The following is a 19279-nucleotide window of genomic DNA, read 5'->3' on the forward strand; positions in this document are numbered from 1 at the left end:
GAAACCATGGTTTTAGAGTGCTAGGTCACCTGCAGTGTGTAGGACTGGCTGTCAAAGAATTACCACCCCCACAGCTAAACAAGTTAAAACAAATCTTGTCTTTTTATAATTGTAATCCATAGGGATTGGGTTAGGCATCTCATAACATCTGGCATGATGATCTCATAACATCAGTCTCACGATACTCTTCAATAATAAATATTTGAATGATTGAGACTTTAAAGGTGACACTCCTTCCTGAGGGGGAGGGGGAATCTACAGTTCACCTAAAGCACACCAAGGCAGGGAAGCAGTAAGCACCGCCCCCCAATATCATTGCTGGCAGGGGCCTTCTAGAGTTAGGCAGATTCCTGCCAGAAGCCAGTCTGGAGAGGAAGAATTTTTCTTATTCCCAGAGGAATAAGGCTGGATTTCTGCAGCCTTGCAACAGGTGCTAGAAGGCACCTTTAAGAGGTGTGGGGAGGTGGCTGGCCCTGGTTAACCGACAGTAGTGTGATAGCCTCTCTCTTTGGGCACTGGAGTGGAAAACCAGAGGGCCATCAAGGGTAGAGGGTGTCTGAGCCTGGTGGGTCAAACGCCCAGGGCACTGCGCTCCGCAGCTGTCGCTCCTGCAGGGAAAAGCTCTGGGTGCGTATGCGGCTTGTCACCTCTTGAGTGCGCAGAGTGAGCCCGAAAATGTCTTCGTGGTAGCGTTGCTGATCCTGCGGGAAAAGAGCTCAGTTTATCAGAACAGGGTTCGAGAACCTAGAGGCTTGCATCCGACCTGTCCCGGGCCCCGCCCCTTCACCTGGTCAAGCACTGCCCCCGCCCTGGCCCCGGGCCTCGGCCCTTCGCACCCGCAGCACGCCGATGACGTCACCCGCCTCGTCCAACTCCATGTCGCCCTCTGTCGCTAGGATTCGCTGCACAGTTTGCAGGACGCTGGTTGCCATGGTGACATCGCCGCAGACAAACATGTGGCCCCTCTCGAGGCACAGCACGCGGTGCACCTCAGCAGCCAGCTCAGTCCTCAGGACGTCCTGCACGTAGGTCTGGGGCATGCGGGTGAGGGGCGGAACGTGACTGTGGCGGGCGAGGTAGGGCCTCCGCTCCCGGGGCGGGGTCTGGGGCGGAGGTGGGCATGGGTGGGGCCGAGTGGTTGAGGGGGCGGGGCCTGGGCCCGCGAGCCTACCCGAGAGCACTCACTACCCTTCCCTCTTCCAGGCTTCAGGTAGCCCCCGCGCCCTCGGGGTCGCGCACCTTGGGGCTGTCGGGTTCCCGGGAGAAGGCGGTGAGGACGCGGCCAAACACCCCGCGCTGCTGGGCGTCTCGCACCTCGTCGCGGTAGAGATGGTCGAGCTGGGAGCATCGGCAGCCGAATACCAGAGTCATGGGGGCGGGCTGCAGCCCTACGAGCAATACGGCTTGGGAGGGGCCCTATTTGGGTGCAGCCCTAGCGACACCGCCCCATTCATTGGCCACCTTCGCCCAGACTGACAGCCCAGCATTTATGTCGAAAGCAACCACTTTCCTGGTTGTTTGACCTCTAGGGCAATATGTGACGCTTTCGTAGAGACCTTGAAGTCTCTTTACCGAGAAGGAAACCGATCTCAGGGGGCTGGCCAGTGGTGGAGCCAGGCTAGAACTAGGTCTTCTGACTGGAAACTCCATGCCCTTTGCGTTGTGACATCGCAGGTTCACACATTCTCCCACTCCTTCAACCTTCTTCTGAGTCACAGCCCCCTTTTGATTGACACCCCATGTCCAACCTAAACACCCTGTCACTTCCTTAGGCGAGCCACACCTAGGTGAGCTCTGGCACAGCCCAGAATCTACCTGCGACATTCTTTTGCCTTTTGGGTCCCAGCCCATCCCTTCTTTCTTCTTCTAATTTTGCTTTTTTTTTTTTTTTTTTTTTTTTGGTACTGGGGCATTCAACCACTGAGCCACATCCTCAGCCCTTTTTTTTTTTTTTAAGAGACAGGGTCTCAGTGAGTTGTTTAGCACCTAGCTGTTGCTAAGGCTGGCTTTGAAATTGTGATCCTCCTGCCCCAGCCTCCTGAGCCTCTGGGATTACAGGCATGCGCCACCACACCCAGTTTGCCTTCCTTCTTAATTCAATTCTGCACCTAGTATGTACCAGGGAGCCCGACAAACAAGGCCCAGCCCTCACCGCCAGGCACCTCCCAACCCCAGCCTTGTTCTAATAAATTTCCCTTCACCTTTGGCCCCAGTTTCTTGCACTTTTTCCCACCTGCTTCCTGCTTTCCAGCCCCACCCCTTTGTCCCTAGAATGTGTGACTCCTCCTGCCTTCCAGTCAGTCCCTGCAGCCCCAGCCTCACCTTTGCTCTCAATGTCATGAAGCCGCTCCTGCCAGAATCCCCTGAAGGGGGCAATGCCAGTGCCTGGGCCCACCAGGATGCAGGGCAGACTGGGATCAGGTGGTAGCCGGAAGGAGGGAGCCCTGGCCAGAGAGACTCCATCAGGCCCCCTTCCTCCCTGGGCCTCAGTTCTTACCAACCTCAGGCAGGTGGTGCAGACAGAAGAACCCAGGGTCCAATGGTAAAGGAGTTATACCAGTAGAGTCCCTGGAGTAGTCTCTGGATCAGTTAGTGGGATGTGTTTATTTAAAAAACTCTGCCCACAGGCAGAAACTCCCTGGGGCTGTAGCTTCTAAGGGATTGGGTTAGAGGAAATTTAGTTTAGTTTGGACTGGAGGGTACTTAAATGACTCAACTTAGGGGTTTCGGAAAATATGTGGAAGGACAAACAGACATTTGCTTAAAGGGAAGCTCATTGAGTGTTTAAAAGCCATCATGTTGAAATTTGGTTTATATCGAGTTGAGTGGATTCCTGGGTGGGTTTGGCTCCCTGGGCCTACTGGGTGCTGAGAACACAGTCACAAGGAGATTTGGCTCCTAGCTTCTGGAAAGGGTCAGATAGGAACGCAGCAGGAGGAAAGGGCTCCTGAGATCTTTCACTCCTCAGCACTATGGCTGAGGGTGGTCTTTACCCTAGGTAGTCCTTTCTGGGTTGAGTGGGGTCTTGGGGACCACAGTCCCATGTGCCATGTCTTCCAACACAGATTGTGCCCAAGGACAGAGGCCTGTGGAAGCCATGTTTCACTAAGTGACAACTGGCTGGACTAATCCCTGCTGTGTGTCTGGAAATCGTAGTTTTAAGGGAGGACCCTGAGTCCAAATTAGTGAAGTCCAAAACTTAGCCACCATTCTCAAGTGGCCTGATGATACCCTGTCCTTGGTCTGTTATGCAGTAACACTCCTCACCAGAGTTGCCACCTGACCCTCCATGACCTCCCCCACTGATTCCCCATCTGTCCCCAACCAATCATGTGGCACTTTCTCTATCCCTGACTGGACATTCTCTTTACTTGATGCCCCTCCCCATCCCGTAGGTTTCACTTACCCTCTGATGAAGCAGGGCACGAGGTCTCCAGCCTTGAGTTGGCTCAGCCATGTGGAGCAGACTCCATAATGTAAGGGGCCCAGCCCATCTAGTGGGTGGGGAAGAGAGGCCAGTAAGGGGTCTGTCCTGGTTCCACTGAGGGACCTGTTCCTGCTCCTGTCCTTACCCTGGGTCCTGTATGCCAACACAGCTACGGTGAGGTGGATCTCTCCTGGGTGGGTGCTGGGTGCTGAGCTGACGGAGTAGTACCGAGGCTGGAGCAGGGGCAGCTGGGTGAGGAGCAGGGGCGCAGGCAGTGCCACTGATGGGAACTGCTCCAAGACCTCCAGCAGTGTGGGACAGCGGAACCACTTCCACTCCTCATAGCGCCGGGGGTCCTGGCAGAGCGGCATGTGGTGGACTGGGTGCCCCATAGCCCTGCTTGGTGACCTCCCTTTTTGAGCCCTCCCTGCTGAACCTCCTTGGGTTCCTCCCTCATTTCAGGCCACCCAACATCTCTTTACAATCTTGGGCATCCAAAGATGCATCAGTCAGACTGAAGCTGGGTCTTAAAGCACCAGCACAGATTGGCCAGGAGAAGAAAGTCCAGGCAGAACCTTGCATGAGGACTTCCTGACACTGGGTATCCCCGGCTCATGCTTCTCTCAATCCCTGCTCCCTGTGGGCTGGCCCCCACCTGGCTGAGGGCCTCCAGTTCCTGCTGTTCGCTGGACTCTTCGGCTAGAGTGCTGAGCAATCGAAGGAGGCGAGGGCTGGGTGGAGAAGTGATGTCCAGGAAGTAGGTGAGAGCCTGGCGCAGCGTGCACGGGGGCAGCCGGGGGTCCCGCACCCAGCTTGGGGGAGGGCCACCTAGGGTTGGTGCACAGGGAGCTCTGAGGAAGGGGCCCAGCTCACACTGCACTATCTGGGCTCAAGTTAGCTTTGGGGGGATTGACTCACTGTGTTTTATTCGGAAATCTGCCCTCAAACAGTAGTGTGGGCTTATCTGGGCCTGTCTGGGCACCCTCAGTGTATTTGTCTGGGCTTCCATACCCCTAACCCCTGTTAAGATTTATCTTAACTCTAGTCACTGATTTGGTAGAAGATAAACTAGCTATGGAGCAAGCTGGGGGAGGCTCTAGGAGGAGCCCAGAGCAGGGGAAAGTCTTTTGGGGAGTTGGGGGGCAGGTTCTGAGACCAGAACCATGCTTTGTGTGGACCATGCAGCAACAAGGCCAGCCTGGCAGGGGTGGCACACCTAGCTTCAAGCTAGTGCCAAGCTGTGAAGGGAGGTGGCAGCCCTGCAGGGCGGACCTCAAGGGGCCACTGGGCAGGGGAGTAGAGCACGCTCTCAGTTTCTTGCCCAGTGGAGCCCTTACCAGGGCTGCCCTTCTCCAGCTGCTCCACTGCCACAGGCTCGCTGGGTGGTGGCGGGTCCTCCACGCGGCTCAATAGCGCCTCTACGAGGCCAGGCCGGTTGGGTGGGCACACACCTATATGGTCCCCAGGCTGGTACTGCAGCCCCTCCTGGCCTCCAGTGTCAAGGCGCACCAGGATGGTGGCCCGGCTGCAGGTGGGAAGTTGGCAGTTATAGAGGGTCAGAGAAGGGCAGGGTGGGGATGGAGTTTGGGAGGAGGAGGCTTCAGTGGGAAGGGGGAGGGTGAACCATCTTCCTCACGTGGATCTGCTGCTTTGCAGGTTTTCCACTGAGAGGACTGTGGCCTGGAACATTTTCCGCCTGTGCACATGGATCAGGCCTGAAGGCGGGGAGGAAGCAAATGAGAGGCTGAGCCTGAGCCCCTGGGAGAGCCAGTGCTGCCCCCCAGCCCCCCACCCTGGGGACAGCAAAGATCCAGCATGCAGGCCAAACCTGGCAGCAGCTGCAGGCCCTCAGCCTGGGCACTCAGCCGGTACCGCTGACGCTTCCAGCAGTGCTTGGGGCTGAATATATCCTGGGCCGCTGCCTTGGCATCCTCCCCCACACAGAAGGTCTCACAGGAGGCCTGAGGGATGAGTAGAAGGACTGAGGACCTCCTGCCACCAGGGAGTGGCCCTAGTGAGGAGCCACTCCCTGGGGAAAGGGTGTGACATGGGTGTGCATTGGGCCTGTGGGATACACAGCAGTCTCCTGTCATTTGGGGTGGCCAGCCACAGGGGCCAGGGCAGCCCCAGGAGCAGGAGGGAGGATGAAGTGAGGCCTGTGCTCACTTCACAGTACCTTGTTCTCCAACTCATGGCTTGGCTGCTGCTCTGGGGACCTGCAGACGACTCCTTTGACTACTTGTCTCACTTGTCTTATAAGGGATTGCCCTGTCTCTCAGGGAGCAGCTCAGTAAAGGCAGCTGTGCACTCAGACCTGCATTCAAATTCTGACTCCTTACATTTTTCATGCCTCATTTCCCCATCTTGCCAACTCATTGAGTTCTGGCGAAGTTTAGATGAAATACTTTATGTAAAGCCTTTAGCATGACACATGCAGATAGTAAATGCCATCTTCCTATAGAGCCGGGTCGGGGGTGCATGCCCTGGTATCTGTTTCTGGCCAGGAACAGTCCAGTGAGCAGCTTGGACATCCCAGGCCTGAGTTCCAGGGCTTGTCCATGGCTGGCTAAGGCCCATATCACCAGATCCTGTTACTGTTTCTTTTTTGATGCACATAGTCTTATATCTCTTCCTTCCTTCCTTCCCCAGCCCCTCCCTTCCTTCCTATCCCCACTGCTACCACCCCAGTAAGGCCAGTCTTCCTGCCTCTTGGATGCACTAACTGGTTCCCCTCCATTAAAGTCATATTCCTGAAACTTCACATGTGCTACTTGGGAGGTCGAGACAGGAAGATCGAAAGTTCTAGGCCAGCCTGGACTAGCACTGGACAACTTAGCAAGACTGTGTTAAAACAATACAAAGGGCCAGGATGGTACTCAGTGCTAGAGTGCCCCTGGGTTCAACCCCCAGAACTGCAAAGAAACAAAACGCAAACCAAAACCAAAACGTTGTGGTGGTGTCCTGCTCCAGAACTTTCAGTGGCCCCTTTTTTCTCTTTAAGTCTTATTTTCTATTCCCTCCTTCCCAAGCTGGGCCTGCTTCTCTGGATTGGCCTTCCCCTCCCCAGGAAATCTTCCACCTCTCAGGCACCCTCCCCACCAGCCCAGCCCCTCTGAGATGGCCTTCCTCCTGGCTCTGGATGCAAACCTGCTGAACTCAGGCTGTGGGCTCCGGATGGATGGGATCTGGGGGCAGCGGCCCTACACAGAACAGTGTCAGCAGTGAGGAGAAAGAGCCCCTGTTCAGCTCCAGGCATAATCCCCAGGTGGGGATCACTGCCTGCTGAGGAAGCCCAGGCTTACACGTCACAGTTCTTGGGACCCTGCCCTGGCCAGGATCACCTCTCCTAGCCAGGCACTGCCTGACACCTACCTGGCCTCCAACTTCCTAAAGATCCCAGGCTGCTCTTAGTGTTAGTCTTGCCTCTTCCTGACCCTCTCAATTCGATCTCTTTCCTGGTATGCAGCCCACCACTGGTAGGGGGCCTACCCTGCACACACTGTGTGTACTTGTGGGGCCCAGCCTGCGCCTGACTGACCACCCTCCTGCCAGGCCCTGCCTGTTCCCTTTTGTCTAAGCTTCTGCCTGGGTGTGACACCTCCTATTAGGGCACATTGTCCACGACTCAGGTCTGAGTCCAGATATGTTGGCTGTGTAGTGGCAAAATGAGAGTGGATTTGGGAAGGAACAGAAAGGGGTAGGAAAAGAGACAAAAATCAGGGATGTGGTAAGCCTCTAGCTGCACTGAAGGAGTAGAGGAGAGTGGCCCCAGGGTGGTGAGGATAATTTGGGGGCTGGACAGGATCAGACACTGGGGTGCCTAAGGGCTCACCTGGAAGGCAGCCTGGGCCCAGCCGCGGAAGGCCTCCTCCTGGCCACACAGCTCATCGCCCTGGCCCAGCTGCAGTAGCCGTTCCCCACCCAGCTCCTCCAGCCTCGTGTCCACCGCCCGAGCAAAGGCACAGAAGTGGGGGTATGCCCTGGAGCCCAGCCCGAACACACAGAACCTGGGGTGCAGGGAGCCATTGTTGGAGCCATCTGTACCAGCCCATGTCTGCCCTCAATCCCTGCACACCCCTTTTGGTGAGGACCCCAACCTGAGGGTGCCCAGGGCCCCTGCGCTATCTGTGTTGCTAGACTCCTTCCTCTTCCGCCGCCAGGAGGACACGAGGGGGTCTGAGCAGGAGACACTGTTGAAGCGGATTTTGTAACTCCTGGCAAGAAGATAGAGACAAGGATATCAGGGAACTGGGGAGGCAGCCCAGGCCCAGGCCTAGCCTGGGGACAACTTCAGGGTTTCATCTCTGCGATAGGAAGGGACCTGCCCTTGGGAGGAACTGAGGGGCAGCCAGGACCAGGGTCTGTTCTGGCCAGGAACAAGTCCAGTGAGCAAGTCCAGTCTCTGAAGGAGACTGCAGGACTGTCAGCCTCTCAGAGGCTTGGGCCTGGGAGTGGGTGGGCCCCTTGGGAGGGAAGACCTCTGGGGCTGGGATGATGTTCAGGCCTCCTGGCTTCTGTCTGCCAGGCTTTTGGGGAAGAACTTGAGGCATGGGGTGGGGGTGGATCCTTTCCTTTGGTGTCTTCAGATGCCTCCCGCTCCCTCCCCTCCCCCCAGCTATCTGCCCACTCACTTGTGCTGCTCTGGCCGAGGGGAGCTGTTGTAGGGGCCCGACATCTCCATCAGGGCTGCTGCAAAACTCTGCCCAAGGAAGCATTCATATCATGGATATGCATTTCACACTCCACGAAAATATGAAACTGTACTTGGTTGATCTTTAGTATTCTTTGTTGTTGTTGTAGTTGGATACAATATCTTTATTTTTATGTGGTGCTGAGGATCGAACTCAGGGCCTTGCATGTGCTAGGTGAGTGCTCTGCCGCTGAGCCACAATCCCAGCCCTATCTTTAATATTCTTTTTTTTTTTTTTTTAAGATCTTCTATTTTTTAAAAATTTATTCATTTATATGTGGTGCTGAGGATCGAACCCAGGGCCTTGAAGTGCTAGGCGAGCGCTCTACATCTGAGCCACAACACCAGCCCCTAATATTCTTTACTAATAACTTCTAGTTTTGTTTTGAAAATTTCAGAAGAGGGTTGACTTTTTGAAAAAGTCTACTTTTACACAACGATGTAAAGTAATATAAGAGAAAGACCATCCTTATCTACCGTAAACTCCATGGGAGAGACACCGTTGACAGGTAGAACATTTCTAGCCCTTCAAAAATGTGTATATGCTCCTTGGGGTTATCAGGAGGTAAGCTGAAATAATGTAAGATTGAAAATATTATAAATGGAAAATATATTTAATATACTTAGCCTAGCTGGGCAAGGTGGTACATGCCTGTAATCCCAGAGACTGGGGAGGCTCAGGCAGGAGGGCTAGAAGTTGAAGACCAGCCTTAGCAAATTAGTGAGACCCTGTCTCAAAATTAAAAAAAAAAAAAAAAAAAAAGGGTGGGGAGGGGATGCTGGAGGTGTAGCCCAATGGTAGAGCACTTTCCTAGCATGTGTGACACCCTGGAGTGGGGGGAAGCACACTTATAGTAAATGTATAGTTGTATGGATTTTCACAGAGAGAACAAACCTATATAATTGGCATCTCAAGAACCATTACCAGCTTCCCAGAATTCAACTTCTTGTCTCCAACTTGGGGTGATCAATCAATTTCTTGATTTTTTTTTTTTTTTTTTTTGGTACTGGGAATGGAACTCAGGGACACTCAATCACTGAGCCACATCTCCAGCCCTATTTTTGTATTTTTTATTTAGAGACAGGGTCTCACTGAGTTATTTAGCACCTTGCCATTGCTGAAGCTGGCTTTGAACTCGCGATCTTCCTGTCTCAGCCTCCTGAGCCTCTGGGATCACAGACATGCGCCATTACACCTGGCCTCAATCTCTTGGTTTCTAACACTATGGATTAGTGTGGCCTTTTTCTGAATTTTATACAAAATGAATCCTACAGTATTGATTCTTTTGTGTCTGGCTTCTTTCATTCATGTTTTGAGATTTATCTGTATTGTGTGTTGCAATTTGTTCACGGTTAATGATGGAACAATTTGTTGATCCAGTCTATCGCTGATTATTGTTTGAATTGTTTCCAGTGTGGGGTGTTATGAGCAATGCTGCTATAAGTATTCTTGTTCCTATATCATTAGTGAATCACCCCATTTTCTGAGGGGTTTATTACTATATTTGCTCTCTTAAAAATTTGGGGTAATATTGAAATGCATAAATCTTTTTTTTAGGGGGGACACTAGGGATTGAACTCAGGGGCACTCGGCCACTGAGCCACATCTCCAGTCCTATTTTGTATTTTAATTAGAGACAGGGTCTCATTGAGTTGCTTAGTGCCTCACTTTTGCTGAGGCTGGCTTTGAACTCGCGATCCCCTAGTCTCAACCTCCTGAGCCGCTGGGATACAGGCATGCGCCAATGTGCCCGGCCCCTCAAAGAAAATGCATAAATCTTAAGAGTGCAATTCAAGCTGACCAGTTAGCAGTACAAAAAAAAAAGGGTGGGGGGGGAAAGTTTAGGTCTATGGTATGACCCAACAATTCCACTCCTGGATATTTATCCAAGAGAAATGAAAACGTAAGCCCACAAAAGCCTGGTACAAAAATGTTCTTAACAGCTTGATTCATAATCGCCCCAAACTGGAAAGAGCCCAGTGTCTAACATATCCTAGTGTTTAACATTCAGCAGAAGAATGTTAAACATGCTGGGATATTCCCATGGTGAACACCACTCATCAGGCGACGGGAACACAGGACTGAGTCATGTAACAACATGGGTGAATCTCACAAACAGGCCAAGTGACAGAAGCCATGGTACTGTGTGCTTCCATTGTATGGCATCGGGGAGCAGGTGACACCCATCTGTTATGCCAGGAATGGCAACTATGGTAGGGAGGTGGATGGGGAAGGAGACTGACTTGGAGGAGTCGATGAGAGAACTTTTAGGATGATGGAAGTGTTCTATATCTTATTAGAACTGTGGGCCACATGGTTTTATTTACTACTTTTATGCTGAAATAAGTCAGTTTATGGTGTTGCTTATGCTTTGAAAGTTTGTCCCCAGAATTTGTGTGTTGGGAATTTAGTCCCCAAAGTCATTTGGAGATGGGACCTTTGGGAAGTGTTGAGTTATGCAGGCTCTGCCTTCAGGAATGGAGTGGTCCACTCTGGATTAATGGGTTGTACTGGGAGTGGCTTTGTTATAAAATTGAGCTCTGTCCATGGGATGCCTTCTGCCATGTCATGATGTAGCCAGGAGGCCCCGCCAGATCCTGAGAAGACACTGAGATCTTTTTTAAAAGACAGATCAGAATGTGGGCTCATATGGACAGGAAGGCAGAGGAAGAAGCCTTCTGTCTGCAGTCAAGCCTGCTGTAGGGGATTCTGGGTCTAGAGGTGGTACTTAGTGCTAAAGAGGCATTACTCCTGGAAGAGGAAATGCCTTTAGCTTGGCCAGCTCAGAAATTCATACACTGAGAAAATAATGGTTAGCAACAAGATGTTCATTGGTGGTACTGTTGAGCAAGTAAAGTTATCTAGTCTATGTTGGGGTCTAAAGCACTATTTCTTTCTGTTAAGTAAAGAAGGAAAGGAAAAGCTAAAGCAGGGAATTCAGTGGAGTATATTTGTTTTTTGTTTTTCCATTTGTCAATACCCAGGAGCACACAGTGGCACAACCCTGTAATCCTACTGACTTGGGAGGCTGAGGCAGGGGCATCGCAAGTTCGAGGGCAGCCTTAGCAATTTAGCGAGGCCCTAAGGAACTTAGTGAGCCTCTAAAAAGAAAAAGGGCTGAGAATGTAGCTCAGTGGTAAAGTAACTCTGGGTTCAATCCCCAGTGCCAAAAGAGAAAAAAAGAAAGAAAACCCAGCAAACTACCTCTCCCCCAAAACAACAACAATAAAAACCCCAGGAGCAGTCTTTCCTCTTCGGTAAGCTAGGAAGTGCCTTTCTCCTATTAAAAACTTGCACTAACAATGGAGATGACCTGGAGACACAGGCAGTGTGTGTGCAGAGCTGGGGCGTGGCTTGCGCACCTTGGCAGGTCCACATCTCATTCTCCCACGTGGGGGCTCCCTTGGCATCTCCACTTTCCTTCCAGGGGTGTGTGTCCAGCCTCTCCAATTCAGACTCTTTCCTCATTCCCAGCAGCCCTCTTTGCCCCTTTTCCGGAAGGCCTCACCTCTCCATTCTCTGGGGGATCTCCATTCCCAAATGTGCTGGTCACCACCAACACCAGGGTCTCGTGCTCCAGGGACACCACGTCATATTCATCCATGCACAGGACCTGTGGGTGAGAAGACCAACGTCCTGGCCCTGCTGCCCCTGCCCCTCACCCTCCTTGGCGGGGTGAGATTCAGGTCCTGACTTGATCCCTGAGTCCTTGTGTATGCTGGGGTTCCTTGTGAGTCTTAAATTTGACCCTCTCCGGTCCTTCAGGGCACCTCTGAGGGTGCTGACAGAGGCCCGCCCCATTCCCCTGCCAGCTCCCTGCCCCTGGGCTTAGTCCTACCCGGGGGTCAAATGCCTTCCGGAAGAGCCTCCCCAGCTGCTGTGCATAGCTCTGGGCCCGGCCGGTCTCAGAGCCATACAGGATTGTCGCCTTCACACGCTTCGCCATCACTGTGCCCATGAGCGAGGCAGAGATCTTCACCGCACTGCAGGTGAGGGTGAGGTGAGGGCCTCCCAGGGGAGGAGGGGTCCAGACCCCATCAGAGCAAGGGCCTGGGTGCCACTGCTGGGTTGGGTCCCCCAGGAGTGAGGGCGAGGGGAGCACTTCTAGGGAACTCACTTGGCCACCTCCTTGAAGGTCTTCTTTCTGGTGATGCCAGTGCCCTTGGCTGCACTCCCCTTCCAGGGATCTGGCTGCAGGAAGTGGGGGGGGGCAAAGAACATAAAAGGTCAGCAGTTCCTAAGCTGCTTGCTTAGCGCTGGGCTCAGGGGGGCAGGAGCCAGCTGGGGTGGGCACCTGGTAGCGGAAGGCAGGGGATAAGAAATAATTGACCATCTCTTGGTGGAAGACAGGAGTGAGGCTGCCTGAGATGGGGGGTACGATCCAGGCCCAGTCAGCAGGGCACCCGCCCCTGGCCTTCTGCTCATTCTCCAGGTGCTTCATGAAGGAGGCTGTGGCCGCATGGTGGTCCACAATGGTCACTTTGGCCAGCTGAGGTGGGGAGAGGAGAGAGGCTGGGCTCAGAAGGGGCTTGTTGACCCCATCCCTTCTACTTCTATCATGTTTGTCACCCCACCCTACGCTAACCTAGCATATACTGTGTCCCCTCAAACCACAGTGTCACCTCCAAGTTGTAGCTTGCGTGGTCATGTTCCAAGTTCAACATGGGTAACATTCCTAATCTCCAGTATCTGTAAACCTTGCCCCCAAACCAAAATATCCTTAACTCTTTTTTGGTACCAGGGATTGAGCTCAGGGGCGCTTAACCACTAAGCAACACTCCCAGCTTTTTTTATTTTGAGAGAAGTCCCTGCTAAATTGCTGAGGCTGACTTTGAACTTGTGATCCTCCAGCCTCAGCCTCCCAAGTCGCTGGGGTTATAGGTGTGCGCCACATGCCCAGCTATCCTTCACTCTTGAGAAACTTCGTAGAAGTAGTTGGCAGGCACCAGATTCCTCCAACTACACATCTCAGCATGTACTACACCTAGAATGCCCTCCATCCTGATACTCAGTGGATCCCACAATATGCCGCAGGGATAGAATTGCTGAGCGAGGTTCCCAGCATGCACCAGGCCCTCATACTGTAGCATCTGGAATAACTATGGCCATAGCTGCAGGTCCAGTGTGCCCCATGGTACATGGACTATGGAACGTCCACCATCAGTTCTGCCCCAGTTTCTAGGTGCCTCTCTCTTTTCTACCTGCTGCACCCCTGGCCCTTTGCCTTCCTGGCCAGTGTGAGCCCGCGCACCTGGTAACTGTGCAGCACAGCCACGTTAATTTCCACTGCTGCCTTGTCTTTCCAGAGGGATGATGTGGTGCGGGTATCCAGGTCCATGCAGACAGCCACGTCCTGGAGCAGGGGAGCATGGCATTGGTTGGGACACAGGCAGTGGGTAGTGGATGGAGAGTATCTCATCTCAAACTTGTGGGTGAAAGAAGTGAGAGGTAGGAGCAGGCCTTGGGGGGCTCAACTGCTCAGTGTGGTCTAGGTCACGTTTTTGCCTGCAAAGTCACCACAGGGAAGAGAGGCCTTGTGCCAGTCACTTCCCAGGCAGTCCTGGGCCTTAACTCTGAAATGGGTCTTAATCTTTTAAGGCCTCGCTTGAGAAAATCTGATGAAAGCTATAGAACTGAAGATTCTAGCTCTGGAAACACACACACACACACACACACACACACACACACACACACACACACGTGCCCCTTTGCCTTGGCTTTGGTGTTTCTAAAACCCTTGTCCTTAGACCTGATGGAGCTCAGATTCTCAGGTTGGCCTTCTGAGGGTAGGGCATGCAGCTCCACACCCGCTCTTCACCAGTGGCCCTCACCTCCAGAATGTTATAGCGGTGAGGGTCACAGAGGTTCCTCATGCCGATCTCAGAGCTCATGTACCAGCCGCTGAAAGGGGCCGCGGGAAATTCCAGTCCTCCTATCTCCAGTAGCATGTTGGACACGGCAGGAAGAGCGTACCAGCGCAGGCCCAGGGCGGCGAACCACTCCAGCCTGGGGGTGTCAGGCTTGGATCAGCCCCCCACAGAGCCTTTGCCAGGGGCTCCCTGCAGCCTCTCCTCTAGAGGCTCGGAGATGGCCTTACCACCCCACCCTGTCCCTTTCATGCTCACGTGGGGTGCTCTAGGGGCACCTCGAGGACCAGCTCGGGGGGCAGAGTGAAGAGTTCTGGGGGCTCATCAGGGGCCTGGAGCAGCAAGGGTAGCACATCGAAGCGACTGTTTCCTGGGGTCCAGCCATGCTGGATGCAGAGCTGTGTGGAATGGGCAGAAGTGGGTCCCAGGGGCCCTCTCCAGGTCCTCTCCATTAGTCACTTCCATCCTTCACTTCAAGAATCCCTCACTGGCTGGATGTCTTGCCCAGCAGGTACCCTCTTCTTTGTCATATCCCATTCTTGCCTCAGTGCCCACCTCAGTGATCTCCACGTTGGCAGGGTCCCCCCGCACAGAGCCATCCTGCTGCCTGTAGCCAGCATAACGCACTAGCTGGCTGTTCCAGATTCGGAAGTCCCCGCGGCCCGGGGAGCGCTGGGGGAACACTGTGATGGCCGAGCTGATGTGGGGAAGAGAGCTGGTCAGAACCCCTCCTTCCCTGCCGCCCAGTGTGGGCTGGGGCCTGGCACAGTGGGGAGGAGGACACTCACCGGATGTTGCCCTTGTTGGTGGCGTACTTGATGTGATTGCAGATGTAGGTGAACATTTCCTGTGCAGACCTACAATCTCGGGCATCAAACACCTGGGCCCGCCAAGGCGGGGGAAAGGCAAAAAGAGAGGGCTCTTGAGTGCCAGCCCAGTGGGAACTTGTGTGTGGCTCTCTGGGAAGGAGGCAGGGGCTAGGGGAACCACTCCATGTCCACTTAATCCATCCTCTCTATTTGCATCTATGATGACCCCTTCCTGCCCTGCACCCCTGCACACCTTGCATAGCCTGCTCTGATCTCTTGGGGCAGAGTCTCTTCTCCCTCTAGTAGCTGACTTTAGCTGCAAGGGCAGGTGACCCTGGTCAGTCTTCTTACTCCTTGAGCACAGTGATACTGGGAGGGGTGGCTGTACTAGGTGGCCTCTGGGGCTGACAGTCTGATGCTAGGAGTCCTTTTGACTGGCAGAGTGGAGGCCTCAGGAAGAGGCTGGGAGGTCCTATTCCTGTCTGAGGGAGGAAGAAACTTTTGACAGGGACAGGAGTTGGCAGGAGCTGGCCTGGGGCCAAGGGAAGGACACAGCAAGACAGTAAGGAGTGGGGACTATTATAGAAACTTTGGGTATAAGTTGAGCTAAAGCTTTGAATAATTTAGAAGTTGTGTGAGGGTTGGGATAGTTCTTATTTTATTGGAGGCGCCTTTGGGATTTGCTGAATCTGTGGTTTATTCTACATTCTTTGATGGCCACTTATAGCCAAGGAGGCCAAGGTCATGGATTTAGTTCCCCTTTGAGTCCCTTGATTCTCTAGTGCTGCGGTCCCAGGCAGTTCCAGCAGCCCAGGCTAGCTCTGAGCTGTGTGTGTGTGTGTGTGTGTGTGTGTGTGTGTGTGTGTGTGTGTGAAGGAGGGTGTGGGGGCCAGCAGGGAGCAGGGGGTGTGAGGAGGGGCCCCTGGTTGGGTAGCAAGTCCTGCCTGGCAGAAACAGCCAGTTAGGGGCCTTTCCCAAAAGCTGCTTTTTGTTCCTCTGACAGCCACCTAGGGTGTCCCTGCTCAGCTGTCCTCACATGCTCAGTGGGGCTTAGAGTTTTCATCCCTGTCCCAGCCAAGGCTCTGCTAACCAGGTGTCAGCTACCAGACTGAGGCTCCCTAGGGACTCTGAGGGTGGGCCCATCCCCTTACTTTTCACCTCTAGGGCAGTGGTTAGAATCCCCCTTACTGCCTGGCACCCCAGGGAAGCCTCAGGGGCTACCCACACCCTCCCCTCTCCTTTCTGTCCCCCGTGCTCATCCTGGGCACGCGCCAGCTGGCCACACCTGCAGCTTTCCCCACTGGATCCGGCCCACACAGCGGGGAGCATTGCGCCAGGCTTGCTTGGCCCCGAACACCAGCTCACTCTCCCGAAGCTGGTAGGTGCCTGTGGCTGCCACCTCAGCCTCCACCTCCTGAAGCCGCTGCTCATGGGCCTGGGAGCCGCTCCTAGGGAGAAAGGGAGGGCACGCCATAAGCAGTGGAGGCCTTCAGCCTTTGGTGTGAGGATCCGATGAGGGAATGGAGTGTAGGGAGGGTGATCCTGAGGTTTCTGGGGCCTCAGAGAGACGAGGGGGCACTGTGAGGTCAGGGAAGTCTCACCTCTTAATGGAGCTGTAGTACTGGTTGATGAAGTCCCTGGCCTGACCCAGCAGCTGCTCAGTGGATGGAGGGCTCTGGGAGGGTCGACTCTGTACTTTCCTTGGAAATACAAGGGAGCCCAGGCAGCGTCTTGGGGTGCAGGGCCCATCCTGGTTAGGGGGAGCAGGGAGCACAAAGGTCCCCAAGTCAGATTGTAGGGTTGGTTGTGGGGTGGCAGGGACTGGTTCAGGAGTTTGGGGCAGAGGGAGGGAGGGTTCAGGGAGGTGTGGGTCTGGGCCAGGAGTGACTGGAAATGGGGGTGAGGTTGGAAGGGTTTAGGGCATACTTGAGTCAGGGCTTGGGTCAAGGCGAGGGACTGAGAGTCAACAAAGTCCCTGCCTGACCCTCAGCTCCTCTGATTCTTTTCAGTCCTCACCACTTTTTGGAGACTAGGGGCTAATTCAAGGCAGGGCAGAGTTTCCTTATTCTGGCCTGCAGCTGAGACCAAGCCTCAACAACTATACCCCGACCCGCAGCCCCCAGGATGTGCTGGGGGCCCCCCTTACCTGCTGGGCCTGGGCACTGAGGGTGTCATAGGTGATGCTGCCCATCTCCCAGTTCTTCACTCGTGGGAACTTGGGTCCCTCCGGGGGCCTGGTTAGTGGGGGACTGTTGGGAGCCAGGGACAGAATCACAGGAAAGGAGTTTGTTTCTTTTGGGGCTCCCCCCAGGTAGCCTGGATATCCCTCCCACAGCACCGCTAATCCCACTGATTTGTGGTTTGCCTGCCGTCTGCCTCCTGACATTTTCTATTACCCGGCATAAGGCTTCAGGAGGTAAGTAGTGACTGCGCCCCTACGTAGAGAGGGCACTGGAAGCCTGGAAAAGTCAGGGCTCCTGGCGGAGGTGTGCAGGTGGCGCTTTTCCCCTACCTGCTGCCTCTGGCCTCCTGGTGCTCAGTCAGGCCTGGGCCTCCAGGCTGGGTCCCCGTTTCTGTATAGTGCCCGCCCTACTTCTTTTGCAGGCGAGCTGTTGCTATGGTCTGAATATGTCTCTGTAATTTCAAGGACTGGAACTTTGGTCCCCACCATGGCAGTGTTGAGAGGTGAGACCTTAGAGGTGATTATGTCAAGAGGGGGCTCTGCCCTTGTGAGTGAGTGATCCCGTCATAGATGAACGGGTTTTAATGGAAGTGGCTTTGTTGTGAAAAGAACACGTGCCCCCTTGTGTTGTCTTGCCACATGAAGCCCCCTGCCATGTGAGATACCCATGCCATGCTCTTGCACTTCCAGCCTCCAGAACCATGAGCAAAATAAACCTCTTTATAAGTCGCTAGATCTCAGGGAGTGCGGTATAGCAACAGAAAATATACCAGGACAAGTGTCCCATCCTTCAAGTTGTCACAAGCCCTACTTGAGGGGGATGGAGCCCGTGCTCATCTGAGCTGAGGGAAGCCCCTGCAGGGATTCCTCAACCCTGATTTTCCTTCCACTCACACCCCTCCTGACAGTGGCCCTCGTGTGAAGGGAAGCCTCAGAGGCCTTATCACTTCCTCCAGAGCCGCCAGCCAGCGAGGGGAGGAAGGGAGGGACTCAGGCTGGGGTGCGCCTGAGCTGCAGGGCCACAGCCCTGGCCTAGCACCCCAGTGGGCCTCCCAGTCCTTCCTTCTCCAGGGATTTTGGCTCCAGAAGGGACTCTTCTCCGGGCTAGGGCTTTAGGGTCCAGTTTGGGGCTGGCAGCCACTAGAAGGGGGCCTGGAGCAGAGAAAGGGCCTAACCCTGCCTTTTCAGCCCCCACTTCAAGGGCCTGAGTCTCCTGGCTCAGCTCTCCCTTCCTTCCATGATACCCCACTCTCTTACTTTCCTTGAATGCCCCTCCCCAGCTCCTGTTTCGTCCAGTTAAGCGTGATGATTGCTTAATCATCACTTCTGTTTGTTGAAGGCTTGCCATGAGCTAGAAACTTACAACCCGATGGGGTAAGTACTACCATGTCCCCATCCTATACAAATACAGGCTCAGAGAGGTAAGTAACTTTTTAGAAGCATTAAACCCTGGTCCAATTCTGTAGCAGGCCCCTTTAAGTCTCACGTTCACCTGCTACCCTCAGACCTTGACCCTGGTCTCTTTCTGCCTGTCCTGTCTATAGTCTATACTGATGGCCTTGACCTTTTGTTTCAGTGACCTGGCCCTTCTGGCTGAGCTGCTGACTTCAGCCTTTTCCAGCCCTGGGCTTTAGGCCTCCACAACACCCTCCTGCCCACCTGCTCCGGTCTCTCACCTGTGGTCTGGTGCCGGTGGGGGTGGGGGTGGGGATGCTGGTGCTCGGCTGGGCTCTGATACTGGAGAGGCTGGGCCCTGTTTGCCGCACAGCCCGAGGCCCAGCCCTAGTCCCAGGCCGCAGGGTGGCCCAGGCTCCTGGCCCACGCTCTTCAAGTTGCCCATGTCGGCTGCACGTCAACTCTGCCTCCCGCTCCAGCAGAGCCCTGTCCTTTTCCTTAGGAAGCAGGGAGGGGGCTGAAGGGAGGGGGGCTCCCTGGTGCTGGCCCTCGCCCCGCCCCTGTCCCATACACAATGGGACAGGAACAAGGCCGGCTGGGAGGCTCTAAAGCCTCGGCTCCACGCCCGCTGGCCCACAGGGTGGGAGGCCGGACGCCTGGGTTCCGCCATGAGGGCTTGTGCTGATAAGTGGGAACCCAGGTGTCCAGCAGAGGCCTGGGGCTGGAGTGCAGGAGCAGGGCCTGGGGGGAGTGGTGGGGTGGAGCCACCAGAAGGTCAGGAAGATGCTTTGGTGGTGTCAGGCCAGAAGACGGGGACTTTGATCACTGCCTCCATAGCACGGATGATGAAGTCCCACAGTCCTAGTGACCACAGGGACTCCCAGGCTAACCTCGGCCCTCTTCTTCAC

The 19279-nt window shown here is 54.4% G+C and overlaps 1 protein-coding gene across 1 annotated transcript; it reads right to left on the minus strand.

The window, feature by feature from the left end:
- Window positions 1–83: 83 nt before the first annotated feature.
- Window positions 84–18843, minus strand: Nos3 (nitric oxide synthase 3). The gene is made up of 26 exons (XM_076831972.2): window positions 18653–18843; window positions 16941–17043; window positions 16396–16544; window positions 16080–16242; window positions 14774–14865; window positions 14541–14682; window positions 14244–14383; window positions 13950–14124; window positions 13370–13471; window positions 12413–12607; window positions 12236–12309; window positions 11957–12101; window positions 11627–11731; window positions 8059–8126; window positions 7525–7641; window positions 7260–7434; window positions 5256–5388; window positions 5064–5142; window positions 4765–4952; window positions 4083–4255; window positions 3573–3783; window positions 3407–3494; window positions 2323–2444; window positions 1240–1388; window positions 837–1031; window positions 84–701 (listed from the first exon to the last, which is right to left on the minus strand). The coding sequence occupies exons 1-26, from the start codon at window positions 18814–18816 to the stop codon at window positions 540–542; spliced, it is 3609 nt and encodes a 1202-aa protein (XP_076688087.2). The 5' UTR covers window positions 18817–18843; the 3' UTR covers window positions 84–539.
- Between the last annotated feature and the right edge of the window lie 436 nt (window positions 18844–19279).

Source organism: Callospermophilus lateralis, chromosome 1 (genome assembly GCF_048772815.1).
Source record: "Callospermophilus lateralis isolate mCalLat2 chromosome 1, mCalLat2.hap1, whole genome shotgun sequence".
NCBI lineage: Eukaryota > Metazoa > Chordata > Mammalia > Rodentia > Sciuridae > Callospermophilus > Callospermophilus lateralis.

Coding starts and splice junctions, on each gene's coding strand:
- Nos3 (XM_076831972.2), bottom strand. CDS start 18,816: ATGGGCAACTTGAAGAGCGTGGGCCAGGAGCCTGGGCCACCCTGCGGC. Junction 16,243..16,395: donor TACTACAGCTCCATTAAGAG/GTGAGACTTCCC, acceptor CTTTCTCCCTAG/GAGCGGCTCCCAGGCCCATG. Junction 702..836: donor ACGTCATCGGCGTGCTGCGG/GTGCGAAGGGCC, acceptor CTTTTCCCGCAG/GATCAGCAACGCTACCACGA.